Below are 24,826 nucleotides of genomic sequence, written 5' to 3'. Positions count from 1 at the left end.
AGACAAGCCGAGTCGATTGAGCCCTGTCCGTATGTGAGAACGAGTCTTATAGAAATGCAGTTATTAAATTATATCTCGTACGTCTTAAGAGCTGGAGACTCCAAATTTTCTATTTAGTTTTATGTATATTTTGAGCAATTTTGGTTTTTATTGGACTTTGAATACCTGCTCCAAATTTCCCCAAATTCTTAAAATTTAAGTTCAGATTAAAAAAGGTCCATTATGTGAAGGCGTTTGTACCTCAACCAAGAATATGTAGATCATATGCTGAGAGTTTCATTAAAATCCATTAAGTACAAAGAAGTTATTAAACAGAACGTTTGGCCAATTTGCAAAAGCACGTTAGCAGCGCACGCATTTTTCCTATGCATGTGCACACATCCATTCAAATGCGTGTATTCTTGTCTATTCGAAGCATCGAAATTGCGATTGAATTGTGCTTGAATTAACTTCAAATTTGCAACTGTTTGTTTAAGCAGTGCAGTCAGCGTCAGCGATTAGTCCCTGGGTTCAATCCTCGCGGCGCTGAGACATTTTTTATTGTTTTATTTTTTTTTAATTAGGAGTGGAGGTGTTGGTAGAGTTGATGCGCGTTGCGTAAAAATTGTGGGTTCGAATGTTGCTGTCATTCGACAGTCAGTTTTTACATGTTTTATTTTAATACTCGATACAAATAATGGAAAATATTAGAAAACGCAGATACAACTGGGAACAGGGTATCTCTTAGTCGGGCATCCCGACTTCTTTTTTGGTGAGTTAGCCTCCACATTTCACTGTAAATGGACTTACAACAGAACAATGCCTGCAAATTGCTTAAGTTCTTATCAAAATAATGGTTCTGTTCGTCTGACTTATCGTTTCATGACATACACAATGATGTAGCTAATTTCTAGATAAATGGTTACGTAAATAAGCAGAAACACCATTACATCCAAAAATGCACAGTTTTGTGCGCTTTATAGGCGGCCGAAGTCATTGTTCAATGTGTCTTCAAAAACGATGCTGCTCATGATTGTGAAAATTGGATGACCAAAATATAAAAAATTAAATAAAATATTTAAATATTAATATCGGTATGTTTTCTATCTAATAAATAACATTTCATTGATATTAAAAATATATTGTTTTGTTTTATTATGATTAAAACTTCTCTAGCTCTAAAACAAACTCATTGAAACAAGTATCATTGTTGAAGAGCAGCAAAAATTTTTGGAATTTTTAAGTAGCTTAATCGATTCTATGTTCTGATACAACTTTACTCGAGTGAATATTGATAGAGAGACTCTTCTACGTATAAAAACAAAATTTATTCATAAAAATATGAATATATCAAGAGGAAAATTAACTAAAACTTGTTGGTGAAATTAAATGCATCCATTAAAAAAAAATATAATGATAATGATGATAATATATAAGACGATAATCATGGTGATATTTACTTGTTCAACTGGTTAGCAATGCCTCTCAGGTAGGTAGGTAGTCTTAAATTAAATTATTAATAACAATAAAATATTTTAAATAATAATATAATAAAATTAATATGAAAAGCGACAATATAAGTTAAAGAAATTAAAGCAAAATTGTAAATCAATGAAAAAAGTAAGAACTGAACATTGGCAACGATTCCTCGAAGATAAAGGGAAATCTACAATTATATTAAGGGAACTGAAAGTTAAGCGCCAAGAGTTGTGGGAAGCACGGACGACAGAGAGTTAGACCGGTAATCAACTTATGTAAGAAGAAAATTACAAGGATTAATTAATTAACTTTCGATAGATCATGAAGAATCTCAACTTAGTTCGCGTAAATCAATTCAAATGTATTTAAACCACAAACACTTGTAAGCAAAGCATGAGAATCGCATAATGAAACAATTCAGTTATCAAAAGCATTTCACAATAAGATAAGCAGCAGATAAGTGCATGGAATATAGCCTCAAGAAGTCATTGAATATTTATTTACATATGCAAACATACAAACTTGGCCTGCCTTAAGTAGATGGGAACCAGCACAAGTCTCTGAATTTGTTATACTTATATATATAACGTGCAGCAAGTTCCTCAACCTTAAAATATCCATATAATTTGTAAGTACTCCATGCGTTTTTGTGGTCGGCGTAGCTCTGCTCATTTGCAGTTAACTTTTCCAGGAAAATAGCGAACCACAAAGCATTTCAAGTGGCACAATTTACGTTGACCTCATGGCACTCGGTTGTTTAAATTGATACTTGAAGCCACAATTACGCAGCACTTAAAATTCAATTTTAACTGGCAATATTTACAATAAAAGTGATAAAAAAAAGGCAACTAACTAACGGTTATAGTGCGTGTTTTTTCGCTACTAATACTTGGCGATATTTATGTTTTCAATTTAAAACGCAGCTGTGTGATTTAGTGAGCTTGCCAAGTCAACGCGACATTTCTGTGCTGCAATTAACTAAATGACTGGCCCGACTCTTAGCTAATTTGGCATGGCGTCAAGCAGCCAAAGGCAGCGCTGCCAACTGGCGTCAGCAGAGCGCCGCCATTTTGTTTTATTTCGTACGGCTGGCGATGGCGCCGAAAAGCCGTTTGTAACAGTTAGCTTTTAATTCTTTTTTCCTTATTTTTTTTTGTGTTTTTCATATTGTGCACTTGCAACACAGAAAGAAAAAAGTGCAACATTTTTTTGCGGCGCCCACGACATGTATTTTCTTTTTTGTCTGTTATCTAATATGTGGCAGGCGAACGGCAAGTCGATTTATGATTATGGGAATTCGCAACGCGTCGGTTATTAAGGTCCGCGTCGCTTATCTCGGCTGCCGCACATAACGCTAAATATTCGTCGTTGGGTCTTACACATTTCGCAGCGCTGCACTCAAATTTCACACTTAAATAAACAACTTCTAGGCGACAGCAGCGGCAGCAGCAACGGCAACGGCAGTTGCTGGCTTGCAATCCAGTTCGAGTTTCAGCTGTAGTCCGAGTCCCAGCCCGGCTCCTGGATGCTTGGCCTACTTTTGTGTCCGCAAACTACTAGCTGGCTAACACAATACACCCAACATAGCACGAACAACAACAACAACAACTGAAGAGTACAGACCATACACGCATAAATTGAACAATGCCTCGCACTCTTTGCCGACGCTGCTGCTGCTGCTGCTGCTGCTGCTCCTGTGCTATGGACTGTGACACGGCACAAAATGCGGCACATGTTATAAATGGTAGGGTGTGGCGAGGACTGGGCGTTCGGCTTGGGGTTAACTTGCTTAAAGTGCTTTTACTACGCTTAATTCGCATAATTAATTTTGTTAGTAAACTTTGGGCTAATACATATTTTTCCACTGCTATGCGGATGCTGCTGCTGCTCTTGTTGTTGTTACAGTTGTTGCTCCTATGGCTATACACAAACACACTCACACACACACACATACGCGTATGCTCTTTATGTGCTTGCCGTTTTATGTTTATTCATTGAATTTATGCCATTATCGTTGCCTACTTTGCGGCGCCCCCAGCCAAGCTGCTGTCATAAATGCAGGCGCGAGCATGTCAGTGCTTCTCTGTGTGTGTGAAAGTGTGTTGCCCGGCAGGCCAGGTAATTGCAGTCGTGTTTTGCAATCATAGCCGTGCATAGTTTGCCAGGCACTTTATGTTCAATACACACACTCACACAGACACACACTTCGCTCGCATATCTGTAAGTTTGTGTCTGTGCGTGTTTGTTGCTGCCAGCGACATAATGGCGGGTGGTAAGCGTTTATTTACTTTATTACTGCATATTTGCATGCAGGCCGAAATGTACGTGGTTTATTTATGCCAATACGTGTGTCTGTGTGCGAATGTGCTTGTGGGCTTATGCTTTGCCTGCTAGGCAGCTGGAAATAGTCTGTTAACTGCTTTTGCTACGCAAACTATGCCTGCGTATGTGTATGTGTGTGTGTGTTTTGCCAGTTGACCAACACTTAACGGCATTGCCTGCTGCTCACTGCAGTCTGCAGCCATGACTTGGTCATTTGCTGGCTACTTCAACTGCTATTCCGTTATCAGTGACCGCCAGTCGCAACTGCATTCCGTTGCCTACTATTGAGCATCGCCTGTGTGCAAACGTTAGCTGATTGACAGCAGCCCAGTAGCATTTGCATAAAGACACTTTAAGCACCTCACCAAACAAGCCGGATTTATAGATTGTGTATCTCTAGCTATGTCCGCAAGACTCAGTTGTAATCTCCGAAGTAAGTCAACCTGAGCTAGTATTTATTCATAAGTAAATAGATGATATTATCTATGATTCTCATAGATACATTTTTGTAGCACTTTAAAGCAACGCAAATACTTACAATAAATTTCAAATTTGACCCATTTTATCTGAATTTCTAAAGCCCTTTATGCAGTCATCCAGCCACCCAATCGCTCGCTAAAGTGTCATAGACCACAGTGGATATATGGAAACAAATTGCTAAACAAATCATTTAGTAACCTAATTAATTGGCAGGTAGCTGGGTAAAAAGCTTTTAATTTATTCATAGCCCCGGAACACACCAAATACAAAATAGCAAACCCAACATACATAATTAGCGCATAAATTAGAATACACTCACAGACACACTCACAATGAGAATACACTAATAACACACACACACACGCGCACGCATTGCCTAACTCATTTATGTGTATTTGTGAAATGGAATAAATCAAGCTTAACAAAATTGAAGTTCTGCCTAATATAGAAGAGATATATATATTATGAAAATCACGCCAAATTAATCAATTTTTGGATTGGCAAATGTAAATTTAATAGTTGGCAAAAATTTAATTCCTACGTGGCGTATACTTAATGCAATTTAATATTAACGCTTTAAGAGATTGACAGTAAATGCCACGTAAATGGAAGGAAATCAAGCACTTAGGGGGATATAATTTTAATTAAAGTTCATTTTGAAATAATTTTCAAATTGATCTCTGGCTCTGGATCTGACGTGCATTTACATACTCTGCCAATCGCAACTTGCGGTCGTCACAATTAATAATAGAGCTGGCCAAATCCGCAAATAAAGTGTAAAGTGAGGTGAGACCCGACTGTCTGTTGCGAAAAACAATAAAAATGGCTTCTGCTTGGGTAATTTTTTAATTAAATTGCATTAAAATATATACAACTATAAAACGCAGCCATTATATACAGATGCACAACACATTAACGTAAGTAAACATGTTTTTCCATATATAGCATATATCGAGGAATTTTTTAATTAAAGCACCACAGCGGACAGTTGATAAAGGCATACAGTAGCATTGTGCTGCACATGAAATATTTACAAATTCATAGCTTTAATAATTAATGAACGTATTATGCTAGAATTATGCACATCAAAGGCTTTGCTCCAACTATTAAAGCAATTCTTTGCACACTCTCTGGCCAGCCACACATCCATCCACAGCCAACTTTTAAGTGTCTGGCGGGTCGAGAAGGAGTTGCCTTACTAATTCCCATTTGACTGTCGCATTTAGCTGGATTTACATGTGCATACATTTGACATTATTATTTGAAGTTGGCCGTTGGCCGTTGGCCAGCTAAGCCACTGTCACTGTCACTGTCGACGCCACGCCCATTGATTTAACAGCACTCCAAGTTAGAAGTGGACGTGTGCGTTTTATTAATGACTTGCTTTAAGCCCGATGCTTATGCAAATTACCGCTCAGGCATTAAATGCACGCAAGTTTCCACGACTCCTTAACCCATTGCTAATATTTACGACCTCACCCTCTGAGACAAGGCCGTTTATCAGCGCAGCAACACAGGCCCATTACCAGACTAGAGGAACAAGCGAGCAATGTACATGTGTATATAGTCTAGCTTCTCTAAGTATACCCATTAGTGTTGCATTAGTTTGGCTGCATGAGACTTCAGCTTCATTAAAGCCCAAGGAATAGTATTGAAAGTCGCCAGCCAATGTGCTTAAGACCTAAGGCATTCAAGATGATCCGAAAGAGCTTTTGCATTAAAGCAGATTTCGAAATATTGCAGCTGCCTAAAAGTATGAAGCACTTTGCGAATTGTTCACTAACTTTGGCAAGCAACTAAATTAACACTAATTACAACATAATAACTATAAAATCGCAAAGACAAGTGGTCCAAGGACTCAACAGCTCATTGCGGGCACTTGGCACTCAACAGTCTGCCAGGCCGTGAAACCGTGAAGCCGTGAGGCGAGCAGCCAAGTCAAGTTCTTGGCTGGTCGGCTGGTCGTCTGGCCGCCTAGGGCGCAGCAACAAAAACAACAAGCACAAAGGCAGGCGCACACAGCACAGCGAGTGCAAAACATGATTAAGAGTGAAATATTTATTTGCAGCACTTGCAGGCGCGCCTCGGCAGCGCCAACAATTAGAAGCAAACTAGCAACAGAAAAGCAGCGAAAAACCTCGACTCTGCCTTGTTCCACTTGAGCCAGAAGGCAACGGCCAGGGCAACGGCAACACGGCTTAAACATGTAAATGGCTGCGCTAAGGCCGCAGGGCGAGAGGGACCGATGATTTAATGGCTGCTAACACGCAAAAGGAGAAAGAGGAACTGCAACAAGTGCAGAGTGTAACAAGAAACAGACAACGAAGATGATGGAAAAGATGGTTGTAAATTTAAAGCTTAATTTAATTAGATTATGAGTAGTTGCTGATTATCAATTTGGGTACAAAAATGACCATACAGAATGTGCCATAATGCTAAATGCCATGTCATGCATGTCGCTGTGGTTAGTACTCCTCCTCTTCGTCGAAGCCGTAGCCGTACTCATCGTCTTCGTCGCCAGCGCCCTGGTTCAGCATGTCCTGCAACGTAGCCTCTGGCTCTGCCTCCGGTTCGGCGTCAGCTTCATCTACCTCAGCATCTTCGTCCAACTCGTCTACAACGAAAAGAAGATAGAGATGAGTCTGTCAGCCATAAGCACACAGCTCTGGACATACCTGTTTCTAGGGTAATCTCCGGCTTGGCCTCCAGTTGCTCCTCTGCTTGACTGACAGGCAGACCGGCCTCTACTTTGACACGCTTTCGACTGGGTCCGGGCATATCGTAGCTTGGTTTGCCGCGGCTTTGCTTACTGGAAATCGGACCGTCCTCCACAATAGCGGGCGTCTGTGCTAGCTCATCCAGCGTCTTCGGTTTGGGATCCTCCGCTGATATCTCACCCTCGCTCGTAAATGAGCCCATGCCTTCAGTGAGGGTTTTTAGAATGTCGTAATTTATCTTACTAGAGATCTTCTTTTCCTGCAGCATCTTCTCAATGGCTTCGCCAGCTGTGGACGATGGTCCAATGACCTTCTTCCTCGGCTTTCGCTTTTTCTTCTCGGGCTTGCCCTCCTCACGCTCCTTGGCCATTCGCTCCTCGCGTTCCTTCTGCTCGCGCAAAAACTCAGCATTCAAATTCTTCCACATGCTTAGCTTGGTGTCGGCCTCCTCCTCTGTCAGCACATACTGATCCAGCTCATCGTCATTCAAGTCGTCAACAAATAGTTCCGTCGCCATTGGCTGCTTAGCCCGCTCCACATCCTCCAATTCGCTTTCAGTGACTCGGCAAATAGCTTCGATGTCGGGACGCAGTCCCTCAATAACGCTGGCCATAGCGCTCTGTGGCTTGGTGTCCAACTCCGAGTCCGAGTCCGTATTGTTTGCAATAAATTCTTTGATAGCCTCGGCATTGGATGCCTCAATGAATTGCCTAGACTCCTCCATTTCGATCTCCTTTTCCGATTTCTGCATACATTTGCTTGACTTTGCTTCTGCAGAGTCCTCGACTTTGCCTTTGGTCACTTTTCGCAACATGCTCTCAGTGTATTTGCCAATATCCTTTTCCAAATGTGCATCGATCTCCTTCTGCAGCTCGGTGAGCTCATGCACGCCCATCTATATGCATGAGGAGAAGTTAGTTAAAGTAGATAATGTTTATATACGTGATTTGCTTACATTTTGTATGAGCTCGCGATCCTTGATACGCGCCGCTTTGAACGAGGGCGGGTCCTGCTCACGCTCCAAGTCGACGGTCATAAACTCCTCTAGTGTAAGGCCACCGGACGGAGTCTCGGCGAACTCAGACAGGCGCTTGCGCAGCGTTGACTCGTGTATTTTGACCACACCGATCACATCCGCAAGCGTGCGGCTAAACTCGTGCATGCGAGCGGCAATCAGGAGCGCCGCTCCACAGAGTCCAGTGGGCCGGCGTCCCGAGTGCATGCAGTCTTTCTTCATGCGCTGCACAATGCGCAGCGCCGTCATGGACACCTCGTGGGTCTTGGGGCCCAGCTGCAGTCGGTTGGCGAAGCGCATAATGTATAGACAGGGATCTGTAAAAGGCGTTCAAATGATGCAATAAGGAACTCGTCAATTAAGCGCCCAACAACATAAAGCTGCAACCGCAACGAGTTTGTTGTTTGTCTGTCTGTCGAGCCTCATGGCCAACATACATTGATAACATTCCGCAGCAGAAGAACTTGTTCGGCGACCTTCAGTGCGGCTCTAAGCAATGAAATCGAAAATAGCCAATAACCGGCCATGCGACAGCCGAAAAACAAACTTGAACCCGTACGCCAAGACGGTTTATATATTTTTTTTAATTCATTCAACTTTTACAAGACGCTGACATTGAGCGCAGTCACGAAAGAGAACGCGGCCTGAGTGAGTGAGAGAAACGCTCGCGAGACTCAAAGATTCACAGAGAGAGAGAGAGAGCGAATGAGAGCAAGCGTGAGTGAGGCTTTGGTATATTTTAAATAGCATGCGATAGGTTTGAAAGGCGTTCAAAAATATTGCACATACGTCACGTTGTCTGGCAGATGTATTGTTTATGCTTTTTTGGCCATTACTGTTTGCTTATTAAAGCGGCAATTAGTTGGACTTGGAATGGAAAATAGGTGAGACAGCAACGCGCAGTAATTAGTATTTGAAGCCGAAGCGCCAACAAACGCACACATAGCAAATAAACTTTGCACAAAACGCACTGGAAAAATCGAAAATGACGTGCGAAAAGAGTGCGAAGAGCACAAACATGAACACCAAATATCAAATACAAAATACTAAGTCCACAATGGATCTCAGCTAAACAACCTTGCGGTCAACTGCGCCAGGCGAGACGGTGCTAATATTTGACAAGCGTGTGATTGGAACAATTGACCGTCAATCTGAAGCTTCAAATTTGCATTTAACATTACGAATACGAAGCTGTCAAAAAATTATATGGGCTCGCTGCATGTGAAAGCGTCCTTAAGCCTTGTTTAAGCCACAACTTGACACATTGAGGCAGCTGCTAAACGTTGACGGCAATTACAAGCACCGCCATCAGCCCTTTGACCGCAGCGCTCTTCAAAGAGTCCAGCGAGTGTGCTCGACAAAAAAAATATTTATTAAACTCTAATGAATGCGCATATTTGAGGCGACCCAACCCGACCCGACCCCGCCTAAGTTCAAGCCGCCCACTCATGCGACTGTCGAGTGGTGGCACTTGAAAAATGATGCCGTTGTCGCTGCTCTTGCTCGACGGTCGACTGCATTGACCCTTCTCTGCAGCCACTGAACCACTCAACCAGCAGCAACAGCAGCTGTTGCAGTAGCCAGCTTCACTATTTAGCGGAGGCCACGAATGTCTGCTGCTGCTGCTTCTGCTGCTAATGGTTTCTTAATGTTTCCCTGTCCGCGCTCATTGCAGGAGCCAGCGAAATTATTATTATTTAAACTTTATTTTTGCGTTTGTCATGACAGCAATTATCGTTTTTGGGCGTATTACGCAACGCCCGCCACCACAACCCAGTCTCCAGCCACCAGTTTTGGGTGGCCCTGCCTCCGACCAGCGAACACTTTGTTGCCCTTGCAAAATGCCAGCAATTTAGGACAAGCGCTTTCCAAGACGCAATTAACTCAGCGCGACGGCCTAATTGCTATTTAATTTAGCCACGATTAGTTATTAACTAGCATTCTGCTGCGCTTGGCTCAAATATTTGGCTATAGCCGCACCGAACCCAACAACCTTCGATTTGTGCATTCTGTCTCAATCAATTAACAGCAAACATTGTGTAAAAATTGATTTAGGTTTTAGCGAAGCTTTCGCCTGAAGCCCTTAACCGTAATTCAGGTACTCAAATGACTAAATGTTTTACCCAAAATATGATTTCATACAAAACTAATTGAGCTCAGCCGGAATTGAATATGAAAACTAAGGTTTTATTATAAATTTATTAAGCAAACTATTTACGCTTTTAAGAGACTGAAAACGATTTGATGTGCATTTAAAACGCACTTCAGATATTATCAGTAGACTCGAAGCAGTCGTAAAATGTGGCTGATGTGTGTTTATAATATATCTATATATATAAATATAAAGCCCTTGATTTACTGGAGCTGCCGCTGACTACCTAATCTCAAATTTCATAAATTAAATTAACGCTTCTCAAAGCCGAGCATAAAATCTAAATTGAAATAGTAAACAATAATATTTAATTAACACTCTACAAGAAATTAAGTTTTTATATGAAACTGGGCAAAAATATCGCATGCGACAAACAGTGCATGGCTCGGCTCACAAGCTGCGCTCGCATGTCGAAATACCTGAGAAGCAACACCTGAGCGACGACACGTCGATCGTCAAGAAGCTGCCTCGTGGCTGTCATCGTGGCTCATTACGAATTCGTTCGTTGACTCGCGAACAACCAGCAGCAGCAGCAGCAAAACCAAACGACGCGCATGCGCAAAAAAAACACATGTAAAAAGATTTCTAAAAAAGTTTTTTTTCTTAAATAGTTAATTGTGCTGCATGTGGCGTGTGTGTGTGTCTAGAAATTGTTGATTATAATAAACGACAAAGCGCGCGTTCTTCTGTTGACGCTTTAATTTATGTGCAATTAAGTTGAGAGCCGGCAAAGTGCGTGCGCTAACAAACTTATATAAATATATATATAAACAAATATATGTATATTTCTATAAGCAAAAAAAAACAAAAAGTTCTCAGCGCAGTGAAGTGCAGTGCAATTAACAAACCCAAACAAATAAATAGAAAAAAATCCAAGTGTTTAATTATCATTTTTGCCGGTTGAAACACAAAATAATTAACATTCAACTCGACATCTCATACTCTCTCCCTCTCTTTCTCTCTCTTTTGTTTTCCTTTGTCGTGCCTATTGACACATATTATTAATAAAAAAAAAAAAAAAAAAACAAAAATAGTTTTTTAGATATTTTTAATGACGTCAATATAAACAAATACAACAAAGAAGCAGTTGACCGCGCAAGGAATCCACACAACAAAGTCAACAACGTGTGTTCGCAGCGCGGCTAAAACTAAAATAAAAAGAAAGTGCTAACAAAAACAAAAAATTGTATTTGAATAGCTTAGTGTATGCTAACAAATTGAAGTTCAAAGTTTTGCACCAGTCATACGAGTGCGCGTCGATCAGAATGTGCTCAGCCCCATCGGATAAATGTGCAAAATGTGATCTAAGCGCATTTTTGACAATTCATTGATTGGTCATTGTGAGTCGCCAGTGTGGGTCTAATGAGCGCTTGCCTGTGCTGTCTCGATAGCACTTACATATTGTAGTCAAACTTATGCAATTAAAGTTAATTTTGCGCAAATTACTAATTCTAAAGCTTATTCTAATGGTGTGGAAATTACCCGACTTTGCTTGGTTTCTATTTCTGAGACTAATTGTCATGCGCATAAGACACGAAACAAACAAAAACAAACCTTTAAATTGGCATTGAAAATTACCAAAGAGTGTACAGTGATTTTAGTAGAAATTTAAATAGCAGTTAAAGCATTTGTACTGAGGAGCAGCAACAGCAGACTAATCTTGCCCTTTTCTGCCTTCTGCCAAAGCTCACAGCTTCCAAGAAATCTAAGAAATTTTACATACGTGCCATATGTAGATACTCCTGTAGGATGCGCATGTTTAAATTAAATGTAATTTCCATATAATCGATAAATCATTAGCAAACTTAATTTGTTTGAGCATATCTCGCTTTTCTTCTGAATCCCTTATCTCCCTTTTACTCTCGTTTGGTAAATGCCAACAACCTTCTGTATGAATGAAATTTAAATTGAAGTCGCAAATATACATATCATAAAAAGAGTAAATTTCTTTAAGAATTTGCTTATTATCAATTATATGATTAGATAAAGACATATAAAGTTATGTTCCAAGAAATAGTTGGACAACACAATTCAGGTATATATACAATATTTTAAAAACAATTCGAATCGAACTGAAACATACGATAAACATACATTTTTTAAAAATTCCAATTAACAAAATTTGATTCATCAAAAAAATGTAAAAAAGCGATTTAATATTCGTCAAGCCTCAAATATTATGTTTTACACATATTTTTTAGTCTAATAGTTATAAATCCGTTTTTGTTTAATACGGCTTGGCACCTGCGTGGCATGGAATCGATGATCTGCGACGCCTACTCGCCACAGCTCTGCTTTGGTCGTTTATGCGCGAGTGCAGAGGGTATTTCTTATTATTATTTTATCTTTATTGATGGACAATCTTGTTGAAGTTCTACATAAATAACTCGTTTAAATAGTCCTGTTTTTCGGGCAATCAATGTATATTTTGATAGTTTACCAGTATATTTTGTTGCTAACAATTAGTTATAGTACAAATATATGCTATAAAAAATGCTGAAGCGAGCTCGAACTAACTCTGCATGCCAGCCTTGAGATCTATGAACCACAATTTGCAGTGCAAACAATAAAACAATCCGTTTTAGTGTTAACTTATCTAAAAAAGTCAGTGCCAGTCGGCAATCAGAATTAGTTTTTTTATTTATTTGTTTGTAGTAGAAATAATCAAACGTGTATCCAGCGAGAACTCTCAATATATTATATACTATACTATATAATATATACTTTTACCTGTAAAACATAGCTAGGAACAGTCTCTACTTTGTTTATCCGACAATCAAAGTAATGCTGTTTTCTCAAGCTATTAAAGTTACGCGAATTTTTTTGTGTGCTCGTCTCGTTGTATAATAAATTTGCGCTGAGCTGTAATTTAACAATATTTAATTATGACTAATTTGCTAAGGTGTTTCTGTTGATTGTAGATTTAGGCATGGAATTCGCAAGGAAGCCGCTGGCAACGCGCACAGATCAGACAGCACAAGTTCCCATATTGACAAACAATTCCATTTAGTTGGAGATCCACTAACAACAAATGCAAATTGCCCCACCCGTTGTCCAAGCCACCGAGAATGAACGTCTCTTTATTCTCGGTTGCAAATAGCTGATTGACATTCCGCACGCGGAGCGCGCTCGACTTGAGACATGAATATTTAAATATTAAATAATACGAAAATAGAAGAGGAAGAGAAAGAGAAAGACAACAGAAACATTTTCGAATAGTCCAAAAACCTGATGACAATTCAATGAATATCGAGGCAAACCGGTTTTAGCAACAAATAACATTTGAGTATAATACATAATACCAACAAATACTGGGACTGTCAGGTGAAGATGATAAACAAATTTATGCGAATCATTTGATCTCGATAAAGAACTTAAGTAAATCGCATTGTGCGGGGGTTTTTTGCGCTCATTGCGAAACGCTTTTCAAAGACTTCAGAAAGCCAAACAAAGCCAACAAAACTGTTAAGTCGGCCAGTCATTAAGGCAAACTGCAGCATGACTTACCAAAAAGGAAAAACAAAATTGGATATATACATATGTACATGCATGTAATTGCATATAGAGAAATATTAAAAGCGACTAGATTGTTGTTCATGTTCAAAATAAAAATACAAAAAACTGCACACTAATGTCTATAAAATTATCTGCAAATCAAAGCGTCTAAACCGCAAGGCCCAACCGACAGACACCTGACTTACTGACTGACTGACTGGCTGGCTGGCTGTCTGATTGCGAAACCACCTAAGGGCACTCGAAACGAGGCATAAAGTAATTTGACAACACCTTTGAGATACACCTCAGATTCAGGCGTCAAAAAGCCAAAACCCAAACAAAAAAAAAAAAAAAAAAAAAACAAAAAATGCTTAACAAAAGTAACTAAAAGATGAGCGAAGATCATATAAGCGAAGCAGCAGATACTCTAAAAGAACCTAAAAGTCTTCAACTATTACGTTTATATATAAATTTATATTTCTGTGAGGATGGCACTATCTATCCTAGGAAGGTCCCTGACTCTGACCATTCTTCAGCCACATCCATTCCGTTAACTCTTACGGGAATAACATGACAGCCCGAACTATCGACTCAACTTCTGAGCCCGAATCCGAAAATATAATAGACCTAAAACGTTAGCTTTTCAAAACATTTTAACCTACAAGTTCAAAAGTCTAATTTTTAATAGCCTCAGCCCATTATAAATGGTAATTCAAATTATAATGGCTTAGTTAAAATGTGTGTCACAGGCATGAGGAGGCGTGACAGAAGCCATAAAATATATATATTCTTGATCAGGCTCAACAGCCGAGTCGTCTGTATGAATGATGTGAGCTCAGAAGCTATAAGAACTGAAGATTGCACACTTTTTGCGTAGTTCACTCCGTAGCACGCGCAGAACAAGTCTGTTTTCATCGATATACTCGATAACTTTTACTGTGTCATCGATATCGATTAAGAACGTAATCGAACTTCAGCTATTAAATCATAACTCTTACAACTTTGAAGCTAGAGTCGCTAAGCCTTCCATTTCGATTCATATCAATTTTATACAATTTTCGCGTTAAATTTTGAAATTTAAATTTTTGAAATTTTGCTTCAGTTGCCAATAAATAAATATAACCGGCAACTTCAAACTTAGTTATGACATTAAAATATATTCTATATATATATATAAATTTAATAAGTAACAACTCGAACATTATTAACAGCTTTGTTCTGGGAGCCTTAAAGCATCGCTCATAACTCAACGATCTGACAAGTTCTCATAATTAAACTGCAAAATCGTCAAATCAGCAGCCACGTGAGCGAACGGCTTGCTGCTCACCTGTGGCACTGCGATGGCTTAGATTGGAGGCCAAGCACTTTGCACTGTGTATCAATACATAGCTGATTTGGTCAGGTAATTCGAATCGCTGCTCTCTATTATAATTTGCCAATCAGCAAATGCGTGGCGATTGCACAATTTGTGCTGGAACATGAAAGTGCAATAAGATATATTTATTCAAAGTGGCTCGCAAGACAAAGGGAAAACCAACGCAACTAAGCCACAAAAAAGTCGAGTCTTCACTTTTTTCTTAACTTATATATATATAAATATATATATATATTTATATATACTTATATTGTTGTTGTTTTTTTCTTTTCTTTTGTTTTGCAGTTTGCGCGTGTAATGAGGAAATAAAAATCGAAAGTGTTACGCGGGCGTTGCTTTGGGGTCTCTTTGGGGTCTGGGTCTGTCGTCGTCCGATTGTCTCTCTGTCCGTCCGTCCGTCTATGGGTCGCTTGTGGTCTGACCCGACTTGGTCAAAGTGGGTCGACACTCGCAATTAAAGAAGCAATGAAAAATTTTAATGAAACCGACGCGCTCCAAGCAAACTGAGCCAACGAAATACATAAATTAAGAAAAGGGCGCGCAAAAGTTAATGCAAGCGCCAATTTCAAATGCGCTTACAAACTGCAAAAGCCAAGGCGGAACACAACAGCAACAAAATTAACTAATGCAAGATCTGAAATGTACATAAACAATCAGCCAAAACAAATCAAAGGCGAAGAAGAAGACGAATCTAGGGCGACTATACAGACGTACAGATACCCTAGAGACTCATTGAAAGTTTTCCTTCTTCAAACACATGTTTAAGTTCCTTAAGGGTTTCGTTTTACTTCACATTAGCATAAGTTTAATATGATCTCCTTGTATAAGGTAATACTTTTGCTGGTTTTTGTTTTGCTTTTGATAAGGAATTGAACTTTTAGATTTACAAAATAAAATATCCTTATATCTGACCGAACTAGATTTTTTCAGATTCAGATTTCAGATTTTGTATAGCATTTAAAGCATTAAAGTAAGAATAAGAATGCCTAATCGAGACTACTCGACTAGGAGATATCCGCAACCCTGCGAGTATTTGATATTCTAATCATTCTACGCTTATTTTTTACATAATTTGTTAACAACAGAAGATGCTTACACACTTTACAGTTCACGCAATGACTGGGCTTAGGCTGCACTAAGGGCTTTACTATGAGAAATTAATTAGTGAATAACTTTTATTCTATACGTATTTTCAATTTTTAGAGCATGATAATGACATTCATATGCCAAAGCGCAAGTCTCTATGTACGCTTAAAAGCAAATTCAAATTTATCGATTTTTATCGATAAGAAAATCGGATGAGCGATCGAAAAAACTACTAGGCATGCATACTGCACATGGTATACATACTTTCAAGTCTCTCGATTGAGTAGTTTTCGTGACCGCTGAATTCATACGGACGAACGTTCAGATGGACGGACGAACATGGCTAGCACGGTTCAGCTCGTCCTGATCTAGGGATATAAATATTTCATGGAGTCTGGCAAGCCTCATTCACCTACATTTTCACAAAGCCAATATACCCAGAATTCCTCATTTTCAATGGGCAAACAGAAAGAAAAGAGAATTTTAAGATATGCCAAGATTCATTAAACAACTAAACATTTTTCATATGGAAACTGAAATTGTATGTCCTCCGCTTATTTGGGCAGCGTAGCTATTTGTAAGACTAGTGATCCGATTCGCTCCATATAAGATGCAGCGCAGCCTCTCAATAAGTTGCCATAGAAACAGGGCGAGGGGCTTACTTAATTTAGATAACGATACAAAATAAGATAACTTGATCTTCGAGTCGACCCCGCGACTCTTCCACACGTTCCGCATTTCGTATACTACCTATAAGACCTGCATTTTTTAAAGGTAAAAAAAGCCTACATCTGATGAATAATAAACGTGACTTTGCTATCAAATGCTGTGCGATGCATTTAGCATTTCTGGCATAATTATATAATATACATATATATTTATATATATATATATGTGGTAACATACATTCTTATACTACAAGTGTATATAGATGTACATAAGAAATGAATTAATCCGATTTCATTCTACCCTGTAGCCTTGAGCAACTGCTGAAGGCGGGTATTATGTGTCATGCAAAAGATAATGTATCAAAAGCTACTTTGATATCTTGCTGCTGCTTTATATATGTGTTAACTTTAGATATGAGATACATTAAGTGAAATTGAGCTGGATTCATGAATCTATTTTCGATTTTTGGCACATTAATTAAAAACGAAGTCTACAAGATTTTCGACTTGTTCTCTGAACTTGATTCAATTGTTTCATTTAACTAAACCAGATTAGCAAATTATATATATGTATATGTGCATGTTCAACCAGTCGTCCCGGAAATAATCGCTTGCCAAATATTCCATGAGGTGGCCAACAAATAATTTGTTATATCTGAGCCAAGGGGGCGTTGCTGTTCGTTGATTGTGAAGCGTCGCGCTGCTGACGGCCCCAAAGCATGGCATGACACCACAAAATTTGCTGTCCAGTGTGTGTGTGTGTGTGTGTGTCGCAGTTTTGTTTTGGCTACGGACTTCGTTTTGCTGCCAATTAAAAGTCGCTGCTTGCGTAATTTGCGTTGGCATCTCGAAAAGCAAGCCGACGACAGGTGTGGATTCTGCCTGAGAAATACCTGGGAAAAAGAAAGCAAATGCGAGGAGATCGCATTACCTGAGACCATAAGAGCAACAGCAGCAACAACAACAAAAATGCCAAGGCCGAGCCAAATTTCAACGACTTCCTGTAGCTAATCCAAAAGCCGTAAAATGCGTGTGGAAATAGACATGAAAATGGCAAGTGCAAGTGGAAGTGGAAGTGAAAGTGTAAATCGAGATTCGGGGTTAGCGAAACAGGCAATGTTAGATGAGCAGAGAGAGAGAGAGAGAGAGAGAGAGAGTTCAATGACTGTAAGACTATATTATATAACCTCGAGCTTTTGTTTTTGATCGATTGCAGTGCCAGAGTCGGGAACAGGCAGCTGTGCATTTTGTAAACATGCCAAATGGGGCTGAGATGATGCGAAGAGAAAGATGATCGAGGCCTTTGCAAACCATCTGAGCAGTCATCTGGGACGTCATCTATTTTATTGGGCGATCGACACGAGGACGCCAAGTGGCGTCATCGGCGCCAGTTACGGCCTCAATCTGCGTCTCTCCGAGCTAATTAATAAATTTCACGGTCCCCTCGAACGCGGCGTGCAGGTGCTGGATCATCTGCTTACGCTCGAAGAGGACGACTTTGCCGGCCATTGGGGCAGCGCCTATGCGCACAACTATGAGCCGGAATACGCTGCCCGCGTTCCGGAAAACGAGGAAATGCCGCCGCCCGAGCCCCAACAACAACAAGAGCAGCAGCGCCAACCGAACAGTAAGTATTCAGCAGATGGGAGAAAATTGTAGGAAAAGCCGAATTGAATTTTCGTTAACGCAAAGGTCAACAACATTTTTTGTTGTTTGTTTTCATGGCTCAAACTCAGCGACGGCAAAGAAGCAAAACTAGTTTTTGTGTATGCTTGTGTGTGCGTTTGATTTGTAAAGATCTGTGTGCGTGTTTTATATTTAGTATGCTAAGAAATCGACAAACCTTCAGCAACGACAGCAACGATGACCAAACTCCGACAACCAAATCGATTTCAAGTTCAAATTTTTGGTGGTCATATTAAATATGCGCAGCCTAGCCATAATCAATAGCTGTGTTCAAACACAAAAAAATATGAGTCAAGTTTAAAAGCTAAAAGCATGGACTAATTTGTACATGATGCTGCCTCAGCTGCTGCACAAGGTTGTGGTAATATTTGAGGCTCACGTACGCATTGACTATTTTTTATGCGATAGAAGCAAGTGCGCGAATGCGCGGTCGGCGTTTCATATTGGCATGACGGAAATACATATTAACCGCGACCATGATATAATCAATGAATTGCGGCCCAAAGCGCTTGCGAAACTGACGTAAATCCGAAGTAAATTAAAATTCAGCTAATTCAAATTCAAAACACGCGCTTACACAGATGACCAAAAGCTGGTGGCTATATCAAATGGTATCATCAAAATGCATCGCTGTTGTGGATGTTGTGTGTGGATTGCATATCGTCCGACCGCCACTTGTTATCGATTTTTTTCTTATCTGCCGACTGCTGCGACAAGTTATTTCAAGCCAATATACGCAGATTATTTTAATTTTTGAAATGGCACTTATAATGTCGTCAGTTAAATAAAATTAAATTGAATGCACTTAATCGAAAGAGTAAAAACATAGTGGCCACATAAAGTAATTGCCGAACAAATTGTTTTGCATAGCTCTCCAAATTTTCCACTCTGACTGCTGTACACTCAATACAAACACAAAACGTAGTCATGGCCAGTAGCAGCAGCAGCAGCAGCCATAGCCATAATAATAGCAATAATAGCAGCAATAACAGTGCATTGAATCGATTCTCATTGAAATCGAGTAACAAACGCAATCAGGAATCCATGTCACATTCTCAACTTAACGGTGGCTGGATTAATGGTAAGAAAATTGCATGCAAATAACAAAATAGCAGGTGCGTCTTGTCTACGTATGTGTCTGTATGTGTGTGTGGTATCGATTTTCCACAAAGCAAGCGACGACTGTGTGGTATGTACATGACAGTTGATTAGCAGAAGGATGAAGAAGGGGAAGGTGGGTTTTGTTTATTTTTATTATTTGTCTAGTCGTCATACACATAGTTTTGACATGTGAAAAGCCAGCAAGTGAAAATTTTATAATAAGCTCTGATCAGTAATTCACACACACACACATACACATATATGCAAGCGCATAGTATTATTAATATCAAAGAGACACAACAGCAAAAGCGGATTTTGGGGTCCGTGCTAAAAGTCGCGAGCTGCAGATTTAGCAGCAACAGCAGCGCCTCTATTTTTGGACGCTCCACACAACGATCGCATTTGAGATGGGGGAACGTTATAGAAGGGGGCCGCAGCTGTTGCAGCCACGACGAATGGGGCCACCGATGATTGCTAACACAGTCGTGGAAGTGAGGCCGCGGCGTTTGACAGTTGCCAAATGCTGCAGCGAATTGTGCAGAAGCTGGCGGTGTTCGGTTGGCCATGGTTTAGATATAATTACTAAGACTATATTCTAAATAATTTTTAACAATTCCTATTGCAGTGGAGACGCTTAACAATGGCAATGGTCTCTTGCACTCGCCTCCGCACAATCATCAGCAGCAACAACAGCAACAGCAACGTGGGGTTGCAGTCACATCTCCAGGTCCAGGTTCAAGCAGCGCCGCGGATCACAATATACAAATAACACAGCCGATAAGTGCACCATCTTCGCCGTTGGCTTCACCTGGAGCACTCAATAGCAACAGCGGAAGCAGTCCCACCACATTTTGTTTGCCATCCAGTTCAGCGACAGCTGCGGCCATTGCCTCAGCAGCGGCTGCAGCCAACGCAGCAAACGCAACGTCAACGCCCAGCAGTGGCAGCGGATCGTATGTCTGTGCAGCTGGCAGCAATAGCAGCTATGCCGCCGTAGGCGCCTCGAATGCAATTGACACGGCCGATCCGAACTGGCAGGCCAGCAAGGCAACCGTGCTGGAGCGCAATGCTGCAATGTTTAACAATGAACTACTGTCGGATGTCAAGTTTATCGTGGGCAGCGAGTTCGGTGGGTTAAACCTGACCACACATAAGAGACACTAATTTAATTTATTCTAATGCTTTACAAATTAAATAGATTTTGATCCCATTCAAACCATACCCGCACACAAGTACATACTCGCCACGGGCAGCTCTGTATTCTATGCCATGTTTTACGGCGGATTAGCGGAGAACAAGCAGGAAATAAAGGTGCCCGATGTAGAGCCCACAGCGTTCTTAACGCTGTTAAGGTGAGACCCAATCAAGGCTAATATATTGACCAATTTTAAACGCCTCACATTACGTATCTGCTCAGGTATCTCTATTGTGATGAAATTAAACTGGAACCTGAACATATACTAGCGACATTGTATGCAGCCAAGAAGTATATTGTACCACATTTGGCGCGAGCCTGCGTCAACTATCTTGAAGTAAAGTTGACGGCAAAAAACGCATGCCTACTTCTCAGTCAATCGCGTCTTTTCGAGGAGCCCGAACTGATGCAACGTTGCTGGGAAGTAATAGATGCCCAGGCCGAGATGGCGGTTAAGTCCGAAGACTTTGTGGACATTGACCTGAAAACTTTCGAATCGATATTGTCACGCGAGACACTAAACTGTAAGGAGATTCACCTATTTGAAGCGGCGCTCAATTGGGCCATGAATGCCTGTGAAAAGATGAGCATTGACGAAACGTCGCCAAATAAGCGCCGAGTTCTAGGTCAGGCACTGCATCTGATACGCATACCGACGATGACACTGGAAGAATTTGCAAATGGCGTTGCCCAAACGGGCATACTCACATCTCAGGAGACAATTGATATGTTCTTGCATTTTACTGCAAAAGTCAAGCCAACACTCAGCTTTCCCACGCGACCGCGTGCAGGCCTCAAAACTCAAGTTTGCCATCGCTTTCAATCGTGCGCCTATCGATCCAACCAGTGGCGTTATCGGGGCCGCTGTGATTCCATACAGTTCTCAGTAGATCGCAGGTAAGTAAATCAAAAGGATAAGATCTATTATCTATTACATATCTATTTACATATATCTCATCTGACTATATATAGGATATTCATTGTGGGCTTTGGCCTTTATGGCTCCTCGACGGGTGCAGCTAACTACAATGTAAAGATTGAGCTGAAGCGGTTGGGCCGCACGCTAGCGGAGAACGACACAAAATTCTTTTCAGATGGCTCAAGTAACACTTTCCACGTATTCTTCGAGAATCCCATACAGATAGAGCCAGAGTGTCATTACACCGCCTCAGTAATACTGGATGGCAACGAGCTAAGCTTTTTTGGGCAGGAGGGCATGTCGGAGGTGCTCATGGGCAATGTTACATTCCAATTTCAATGTTCGTCAGAGAGCACCAACGGCACAGGCGTACAAGGAGGCCAGATACCCGAACTAATCTTTTACGGACCCACAGTAGTCACAGCTCTAAACTCGCCTACAAGCTCAGTTTGCGCCACGCCCATAGGAGCAACGTCGGCTATTACAAATGGCAGCAACGGAACAACCAATGGAAACAACAATGTTAACAATGCTGCTGATGAGCTGCCAGTTGGTAGCAGTACCGCCAGCAGCGATGGCAGCAACACCTGATGCGCACAGCTATACTGCGCGGAATGGCAGGGTGCCTGTTATTATCGCCAGCAGCCACAGCAGATGCTGCAGCAGCATCAACAACCGAAGAGACCAACACAGATTCAACAGCAACAAACACAAAATCGAAACTCATGGGTTTTCAGTGCAACACAACAAAGCAAATTGGAGTTTTAAGGAATTCGATATTAGCATCATATATATAGATATATATATATATATATATACATATATGTAGTTATTATATACACACTTATAAAAACACAATACAGTAGAGTGCTCTAGTTATCGTAGTACATACATACATATACACCCATATATACAAACAAAACAAAGCGAAAACAAACCTACAAACACACATATATAAAGTCTGTTGGTAAATGCATACAAAAACTATTTTAAATTTCGATAACGTAAACCCGCAAAAGTTGAGCATATACACCCAAACCTATAACTAAAATACTATATACGTTCCAAGAAACATTGCGAAGCAAGCAGATAAGGTAATCGAAGGCATCTTCAATAAGCAAGTAAACAACGGGCAATCAGTCAAGCTAATGATAACTAAATATATTCTAAAGAAACAACTGAATGCAGAATAAAATAATATATATATATTTATATATATATATATTATATATCAAGAATATTTTTTGCCAGCATATACTAAACATATATATACACTATATACACTTGAAAGAGTATATTACGCCATGTTAAAATATGCGTACGAATTTGAAAGCCAAGTTAAACATACATTGACTTGCACACTTAATTAGCATTAGAAATCGCCAAACGAAAGCACACACAGACATACATACATACTATATACGCTAAAATTATAATTATGTCTTTCTTGTAGCGTGCATTTGTAGTAGTTGCATTGTTTCTATAAACGTAATATAAAAGCATCTTTTCAAGCCAATCATACCCCAATTATGAAGTTGATTTATTAACGTTCATAAAAGCATTTCCTTTAATACCAAATAATCGAATCTGCATGAATCTTTTTAAGCTGCACGGCGCAACAATCGTATTTAATTCCTTGGAAATTGTACTGATTTTTTTGTTTTTCTAAAGAAAAATACGAACTTTTTATACACAATATACGTAAGACGAATGTTATCCTATATTGTTTATGAATCTATGAATTATGTGTTACGAATATTACTCAATAAAATATATTATTAGAATTTTTCGGATTTAAATATCTTTAAAGAAACAAGTGGACTATTATTTGGATCTACAAATTACTGGCAAGCCTTTTATTGCCTTTCCCTTTAATTCCTCTGCCCTTTACCCAGGGGTCTATAGTTACTGAACTGAACCGTGTCTTTTCAGATTAATAGGAATAGAACGACCGAAACCCCGAGTTCACACTCACCTACGGATGGTATGTTGATGCACAAAGCGTGTGACAGCTTCAGATATGTGCGACCGAGTTCGTACGAGCAAATCTGTTGTACGTCGCTTATGTCGATTAGCAGGTCTGCAAGCAGAGATTGTATAAGTTCTCCAGAATGAGCCATAATAACATTTATATACACTTACGGGACGTGCCCTCGGTGCGACAGGTCATGTAGACGCAAGCCGCATAGATGTGGGTGCTTTTGCGGCCGCGTGTTAGATGACGATGAAGGGCCATTTTAAAAAAATTGAGCGCAGTGTCTGCATAATGTTGCGTTAGCTGCAGCTGCTGGCACAGGAGCGTTATGTCTTTCTTGGCCTTTTTGATTGTAACCTCACGCGACTCTGTGCCGGAGCCAACTTGGAATTTACCATAGCCATAGTTTGTAGCACCTCCAGAAGACTCCGCAGAAACGAACTGTCCAATCGCGGCGGCGCCATGGCCCATCTCTTCGAATTGCACCTCGGAGACAATTAGCGAATCCTCCAGCACAGAGCCGCAGTTCATGCAAACTAAAACCATAGAATTATGGAGTTGTATATCTTTATTGCTATATCTTGTCGAAGGGCCTTACCCCGATCGCCCCGTGCATTATCCTCCTCGATCTCGTTGGATCCGCAATTGCGGCATTTGAATCCCGTCGACATGTTGTTTGTTCACCTTCTTGATAATAACAGAATATCTAACGAGTTGTTAATGTGAGCACAAATTGCCATTGGACTCGACTTTCACGACATTTTCATTACAATCTTAACACAAAATGTATTAGAATTAAAAATTAAAATTAATTCAGCACGCGTTATCTCGCGTTCTGAAGCGCAAAATACCAATTAACAGCTGTTAAAACTAGTACGCTGGCAAATGATGATGTGGATATTGGAATTAACTGCAACTTAAAAAAATTTATAGAAAAAATCTATGCACATTTATTTTATTACGATTCACACAGTATTATAAAATAATTAGAAATTTTATATATACTCTATCCTATTAAATTATTTTATCACAACTGTGATGAGTCGCATACCTAGCTAAGTAAGTCACTTACAACACTGTTTTAACCATTTTTTCTAAAGTTTTTCAACACTGAATACCGTTCAGCTAATAAGCAAGAAAATGGCTACAACGTCAAGTACGGTGGCAATAACAAGCGGAACG

General features: G+C 40.1%; 2 protein-coding genes across 4 annotated transcripts; one reads left to right on the top strand and one right to left on the bottom strand.

The window, feature by feature from the left end:
- Positions 1-6,617: 6,617 nt before the first annotated feature.
- Positions 6,618-24,506, bottom strand: LOC111601537 (transcription factor IIIB 90 kDa subunit). Its single transcript, XM_023318172.2, has 6 exons — positions 24,243-24,506; positions 23,812-24,180; positions 23,645-23,749; positions 7,933-8,309; positions 6,936-7,872; positions 6,618-6,874 (listed from the first exon to the last, which is right to left on the bottom strand). Exons 1-6 carry the CDS (start codon positions 24,313-24,315, stop codon positions 6,726-6,728), a joined length of 2,010 nt encoding a protein of 669 aa, XP_023173940.1. The 5' UTR covers positions 24,316-24,506; the 3' UTR covers positions 6,618-6,725.
- Positions 18,001-23,074, top strand: LOC111601536 (BTB/POZ domain-containing protein 6-B). Of its 3 annotated transcripts, none has more exons than XM_023318169.2 (5): positions 18,001-18,395; positions 20,181-20,684; positions 20,754-20,907; positions 20,973-21,647; positions 21,723-23,074. In XM_023318169.2, exons 1-5 carry the CDS (start codon positions 18,059-18,061, stop codon positions 22,258-22,260), a joined length of 2,208 nt encoding a protein of 735 aa, XP_023173937.2. In that variant the 5' UTR covers positions 18,001-18,058; the 3' UTR covers positions 22,261-23,074. The 3 variants fall into 3 exon arrangements, with proteins under 3 accessions (XP_023173937.2, XP_023173939.2, XP_023173938.2); XM_023318171.2 differs by lacking the exon at positions 18,001-18,395 and adding an exon at positions 19,710-20,112; XM_023318170.2 differs by lacking the exon at positions 18,001-18,395 and adding an exon at positions 19,710-20,122.
- Positions 24,507-24,826: the final 320 nt, after the last annotated feature.

This window comes from Drosophila hydei, unplaced genomic scaffold, assembly GCF_003285905.1.
Source record: "Drosophila hydei strain 15085-1641.00,03,60 unplaced genomic scaffold, DhydRS2 tig00000063-arrow-pilon, whole genome shotgun sequence".
NCBI lineage: Eukaryota > Metazoa > Arthropoda > Insecta > Diptera > Drosophilidae > Drosophila > Drosophila hydei.
This window is presented reverse-complemented; position numbering and strand designations above follow the sequence as displayed.